We start from the raw sequence: 6,682 nt of genomic DNA, 5'->3' as shown, positions 1-6,682 counted from the left end.
TTAAGGTTTGAGAAGATCTTGTTAAACGAGTTGGTTTACTTAATAGTTGTGTCATTTGAAAAGGTTTTATTATTTCTTTAAGTTTGTTTCTACATGATTTCTCAAACCAATTTAAATGAAAATCACCTAAAAGAATGACTTCTTTTCCATCACATTGTTTAAGTAAGTTACCAAGAGAATTTAGGAAATCATTAGTAGCTTTAGGAGGTCGATAAATTGCTAGTACACAGAAAGTCATTTGAGGAGATAAAGTAATAGTAGTCCCCACACACTCCAAGTTACAATCACTGATGTCCAGTTGTTTACTTTGGATGTGATCTTTTACGTAAATCAGTACCGTGCAGAGAAAGACAGAATATCCTCGAGTCCGACTTGCTGGTACCATCCCTCTGGAGTAGCGCCGCTCACGCAGCGCGCTACGAGTACATGCTCGCCCGTTATTTAAAACGTTCGAGTATATGGTGTATATTGGCACCATGAAGCAAGTGGCATTGGCACGACTATGTTAGCGAGCGCCGTGGCCTGCAGCAAAGTATGGCGTTCGCGTTCACGAGTTCCCCTCAGTTGTGTCAGTAGGAGAAACAACACATACAGAGTTACCCAGAGATGTAATGAGTTCTCTGTTTTAGTGTGTTTGATGCATGAGTTCCAAGATGCAGAAATTCCATTTGCAAAGAAATCATCAGGCGGTCTCCCAGTTTGTTTTAGGAAAGGTGCAGCAGCACCTGTCGAGCGACTGCTTTCCTCCGCCATTTTCAGCGTCGTCAAAAATATAGCTGATGGAAGTATCTCAGATGTTGACTTTATGTGGAGTGATGATGAGGAAGATGGATATGTAAGAAAAATATCCGTATTTAAAACTTTATAAAGTAAAATGACTAGCTTCCGGCCAAACGAAACATAGGATTTGACATAAATCGAAAGCGTAACTTGAAAATGAATAATTTTTTCTTACACGAACGCATCGCTTCGCTTCAATAGGCCTTTATTAACCCCCAAGAGCCATGGAGCACTTTTATCATGGATGGATGCACTTTTATGGACTTTCAAAACAGAAACAACCATTCACTGCCATTATAAAGCTTGGAAGCCAGGACATTTTTTAATATAACTACAATTGTCTGAAAGAAGAACGATGTCATATACACCTAGAATGACTTGAGGGTGAGTAAATCATGGGCCAATTTAAATTTTTGGGTGAACTATCCCTTTATGGGTATAGTACACCCCAAAATTATATTTGTCATCACTTACTCATCCTCATGTTGTTCCAAATCTGTATGAGTTTCTTTATTCGGCTGAACACAAAAGAAGATATTTTGAAGAATGTCGGTAACTAGACAGTTGACAGTATAGCCATTGATTTCCATATTTTTTCCTACTATAGCCTATATTTCCTAATAACTACATATTATATTATTGTGATATAATATTATCATTATTAGTAATTATTTAGAAAATTATAATAACATTTATCAGTAATTTCTCAATATAGATATTACAACACCGTATAATTAATTACAGCAAAAGCAGATCAAATTACGAAATACAGTACAAATACAGTAAAGTACTATTTGGTAGTTTACAGTACTGATCTTGTGTACTGTAAAGTGAATTACAGTACAGTTACTGGAAATCGAAATACATGCATCATGCATGGCAACCGTGCTGCCAGTAATGTACTGTAGAAATACAAGAAAATCGCTAACAGAGAAATTGTTTCAAGGATGCACACAGGAAATTACTCTAACGTGAATTCGTTGATTGATTCCTAGGTTTATTTTGTTATGAATAAACAAATGTGCGATCTATAAAGCAAAAACCTTACAATTAAAGTTGAAATGTTGTAATGTTCAAGTTTTTGATCTAAAAAAGAAAGATTCGCAAAGAAAATGACTCTAACATGACCATATTGATTGATTCTAAGATATTTAGTTTATTACAAACAATGTGCAATCTGTAAAACAAAAACCTCAAAATTAAAGTTGAAATGGTATACTGTTGAAAAGTTTTTGACCTTGAGAAAAAGCTTTAAGTATATACTAACAATTTTTATGTTTATTATTTAATTTTATGTTGGTACATTTTTGTGAAGTACACCTGTTTTGACGTAACGTCCATTGAAATGGACAAAAAAAATTACAATTAAAGCAAAACATTTTTTTTTAATTTGTCTAATTTATAGAGGCCTCATGAGCTGGGAAAATGTACTTTTATATTTTTCTGAAACCTAAAACATAATTCAGGTCTGAACGGGTTAATTGGGCTTCAAACGCTGTGCGCGCACGCGCTACGGGTGGTCACCCTAAAGACGAATGACAATGAGTATAGACACAGATGATGAGTGGCCGCTGGCACTGATAATCAGCTGAGTGGTAATCAGCAACCACACACACACGCACGCACACACACACACACACACATACACACAGAGCGAGAACATGCCAGTGAATTCATGAACCGCAACACATAGTGACTGAACAAGCTTAACAAGAATGAATTCAACAAACACAATAGATTGTGTTTGACAGGTTATGGGCTTGATCGCCTCAAGTGATGTTGTTTGGTTTTTGCTTAAAATGCAAATCAAGTAAAGCAAAGTTGAGTTCCCTGAAAAGGATGGCTCTGTAATATGATAGAAGCACATTTAACCTGAGCTACCCAACAGGCTCAATCAGTGCTGATAATCTGTGATAATCTGAAAGTCTATTCTGAACTTCTGTTCCTGGCACCTGAGGTGACAGTGAGCATGAGTTTGCTGGAAACCTGGTTTTTGTTCCCCAAAGAATCTTTCAGTAAACAGTTTGTAAAATAATGATTCTTTCTTAGTGTAAAGAACATATAAAGAACATCTTTTTCACCATAAAGAACCTTCTGTGCAATTGAAAGTTTTCATAGATGTTAAAGGTTGTATCAGTGATTTCAGGCCCCCCCAAAAATTTGAGCCAGCTTCTTCTTCAGCTCCGACTTCGCGTGCAGCCGTGCACGAGCACAAAACCTCACAACACCCACCCCTGTCGGTGATTGGTTGGAACACTATTTGTTTTGGTTTTGAGTGGTGGTGAAACCAACTGTTTTTGTGTGCAGATCTCAGAGCCTAGGCTGCCTACAGAGACGCGTTTTTTTTGACGGCATGCTTATGGGGCGGGCAGCTAGCGGATCGTTAGGAAAGATTAGATGAATGTGATAAAAAAAAAAAATGTTGGGCCTGAAATCACTGATACAACCTTTAAAGTTTCTTTATGGAACCACAGATGCCTTTATTTTTAAGAGTGTAGGGATCTGCTGGAAGCCGGGGGTCTGACTGTGAGCAGTGGTCTGAGTCTGACTGAAAACTGGGGAAGAGCAATATTTTCTTCTTGGGCAGATAAATGGCATTTTTCTAGACTGAGTTAATATTGGGGAAAATCAGCAGAATGATCTTGAATGGATTCAAATACAAAGGTTAAAGATAAGGGTAAAATGAAGAATCCTGCTTGAGACTCTTGAACTTTGATGGCCTTGATGATCTCACACTGAACTGAAAAAGGTAAATGCAATTTGATTCTGATTTCTAAATGGCAGGGTTTTTGCATGGCATAATAAACAACAAAATTAAAGACAAAAAAAAAGAAAATTTTTTTGAACAATGTCCACCAATGACCGCATTATTCTCTGCCCTGAAATGAGAATATAACACATACAGAAAGTAAAACAAATATACATGTCAAAATCACAGACAAGTCACAAGTTGTTTGTAGCTCTAAATATTCAGGAAACACAGTCCCTATAACATCACAGCTGAAATGCAATAAGTAACACTTAAATGTGAAATAAAAGCTCCCACACTTACTAGAATTTGGAAGACCATATTCACAATGATAAAGATATTACAGGATTTTGGCATGCAAGTGTGAAATAAGTCAAACCATTCAATTTCTTTTTTCATTAAGCATATATTTCCATAAAGACAAAACACCAAACACAAAAAGTATCGAGTTAGTAAAAGGTCTATAGGTTCAGATTATAGACCATACAAAGATTCAGTGACATCATATTGTGAGAACTGATGAGGAACAGTCAAACATCCAAACTCCTCCATGAGCAGAGGACATAAAGATACAGAAATATACGTGAACTTTCAGATGGTAAAAACAAAAAAAACAAAGAGGAGGTAGCAACCACATAGTAATACTTGTTGAGAACATAGTTCAGTCAGTCACAGCTGAAATGGTTGCTTGCGTGATGAAAAACATGTGAAAGCAGCATTCCATCTATTGTCTTAATCATATGTTGTAGTTGTTTTGGCTCCTGTGGTTAGCCAATGGTACTGTTTAAATATTTAAAGCCTGATTCAACTTTTTCAAGGTAAGTGATTCACTGTTTTTTAGTTGTCATGTCATGTAGATGTCATGCCTCAACATGTATACTGATACTGAAGTGACACAAAAACCTGTGAGTTAGTCCAAACCATCCATGCATGTTTCAGAGATCTTACAGGATATCAAACAAATTATAATCTTCTTTTGCAATTTGCAATATACAAAGCATTCTACACTTCATATTCAGTGCCTTAATATCACATTTAAGGAGGAATAAGTCTCATTCCTGTGCCTTATAAAAATTTGTGACTGTGCAAAATACTAGACTTTGCAAAGAACTTTACAATTTATACACGCCTTTTGATGTATTCCATTTAAAGAAAGAAAGAAATAACCAAAAATAATAATACACTGAAGTTTTAGATAATGTGAATACTGAACAACCACTCAAAACATCATTGTTGTTTCCCCAAAGAATACATTATCCACCATTCAACCCATCATCTGCTCTGACCAGAACAGTTGCTTCCCTTCAGTCTCCCGGGACTTTATTTTACAACATTATGTCTATAAAACCTAAACAGCATCCATACAGTACCTATATAGTTTCTGGGTCCCGCCCACTTTATGATGTCAAGACATCACTAATTTTTTTCTCCATAGGTAAATCTGCTACAGAACCTTGAGTTAACACTGGCACTTATTTACTGATACCCGTGTGACATTACATTTGTGGATCCACATTTGCCACTTAAATTACATTGTGTTACAATTCCCAATTCATTGTTACAAGCATCATTTCTATCAAATAATGTACTCGTAAATATTAAAGTGCCCCTATTATTTTTCAAATATTACCTTTCATGTAGTGTGTAATATAGCTGTTTGTTAATGTAAAAGGTCTGCAAAGTTTTAAAGATCAAAGTGCATGACAAATAAAGTTATTGTCTCCTAAGAGAAAGAAACGATTCTGAACTGCTGAAACGAGTCTTCAGCAATTCCAGTCTCGCTTCCCGCTACATACCCATGTAACAGTGAAACAATTTTGCATATTGCATAACGCCGAGGAAGCCTCCGGAGCTGAAATTCAGATATGACAATAGGCATTTAATTTCCGACTTGTGCTGTAAGTGGTACACCAATCAGAACAGACTGGGATGTCTGACCAATCAGAGCAATGTAGGCTCGTTGAAAGGAGGAGTTAGTGAGAAGAAATCTTCGAATAAATCATTTTCAGACTTTTAAGAAATAAGGTGATGTGCAATGTATACTATGAGAAAGTTCAAGTGTTTTTTGACCTTTGATGCATGTAAACCTTAATCCAGGAGACGTCCAAAACAAAATAAGAAACCTTTAAAATAGCATAATAGGGGCACTTTAAACAAATCTTTATGTTACCTACAGGAAAACGAGACAACTGTGATGTCTCTACAGTGCATCTATTTTTTTATTTCCTCTTCTGTCATTGATATTTGATGTATGTAGTAGACAAGTTATGTGCCTTTGCTCACTGTCCAGGGATTTCACTTTTGCTCTATCATCTAACATAAATGGAACATAATTCTAGGAGATTTAACAATACAAAGGTCATAATTTTGGCACTTAATCACATGAAGACATTTTATAACTATTAGACAAAGTAATTTTATACATGTCATTTACAACATTTCACATGTACCTTAGGTTTGACAGGTAAAACTAACAATAAGGTTTCAATTTGTTAACAGCAGTTATATATTATTGTATAAATAAATAAATAAAATATTATGAACAAACATGAATTAACAATGAATAGTATATTTATAAACAAACAATAACCTAGATGAATACATGCTATAAAAATTGTTGTTTATTGTTAGTTCATGAAACCTAATGCATTAACTGATGTTAACAAATTGAACCTTAGGTTACACTTTATTTTAAGGTGTCATTGTTTCAGAGAAAATATACATTTAATTACTGAGTAATATTAATTACTATAGGGTTAGGGATAGAATTTAGATTTGGTTTAGGGTTAGTTGCATATAATTATGCATAATTTAAAGTTATTACTATAGTAATTACATGTAACGTTTACAAGGACACTGTAAAATAAAGTGTTACCAAACCTTAATGTAAAGCGGTACAGCTAAACTCAAGACAAGACCATCCTCTCGATACAGCCGTGTCTACAATGTTTGAATGAATTTGGGACTTTTTCACCAGATACAGCTGCCACATTTCCAAATATGTTAGGCCTTTCAGTCTTAACATGAACATCGCCTTTGCACAAACTCTTCTACTCTAATGTCTTTCTCCATTAGGTTTGTTCCTCCCATTTGTTTCCCACTTTCCAAAAAGCAGCTATTCAAAGGACATGAGGTTTGCTGGTATCTGCGGAA

At 35.3% G+C, this 6,682-nt stretch overlaps 1 protein-coding gene across 1 annotated transcript in view; it reads right to left on the bottom strand.

Annotated features, from left to right (window-relative positions):
• Window positions 1-3,927: 3,927 nt before the first annotated feature.
• Window positions 3,928-6,682, bottom strand: part of ralgps1 (Ral GEF with PH domain and SH3 binding motif 1) — a 116,151-nt gene continuing 113,396 nt past the window's right edge. Inside the window, exon 22 of the mRNA XM_084388481.1 lies at window positions 3,928-6,674. Coding sequence (XP_084244607.1) covers window positions 6,645-6,674 — 30 coding nt within the window. The 3' untranslated portion in view covers window positions 3,928-6,644. The remainder of the gene's footprint in view (window positions 6,675-6,682) is intronic.

Source organism: Rutilus rutilus (genome assembly GCF_951802725.1).
Source record: "Rutilus rutilus genome assembly, chromosome: 19".
In the NCBI taxonomy this organism is placed as follows: domain Eukaryota; kingdom Metazoa; phylum Chordata; class Actinopteri; order Cypriniformes; family Leuciscidae; genus Rutilus; species Rutilus rutilus.
The sequence above is the reverse complement of the archived record's forward strand: the minus strand, read 5'-3'. Positions and strand labels throughout refer to the sequence as shown.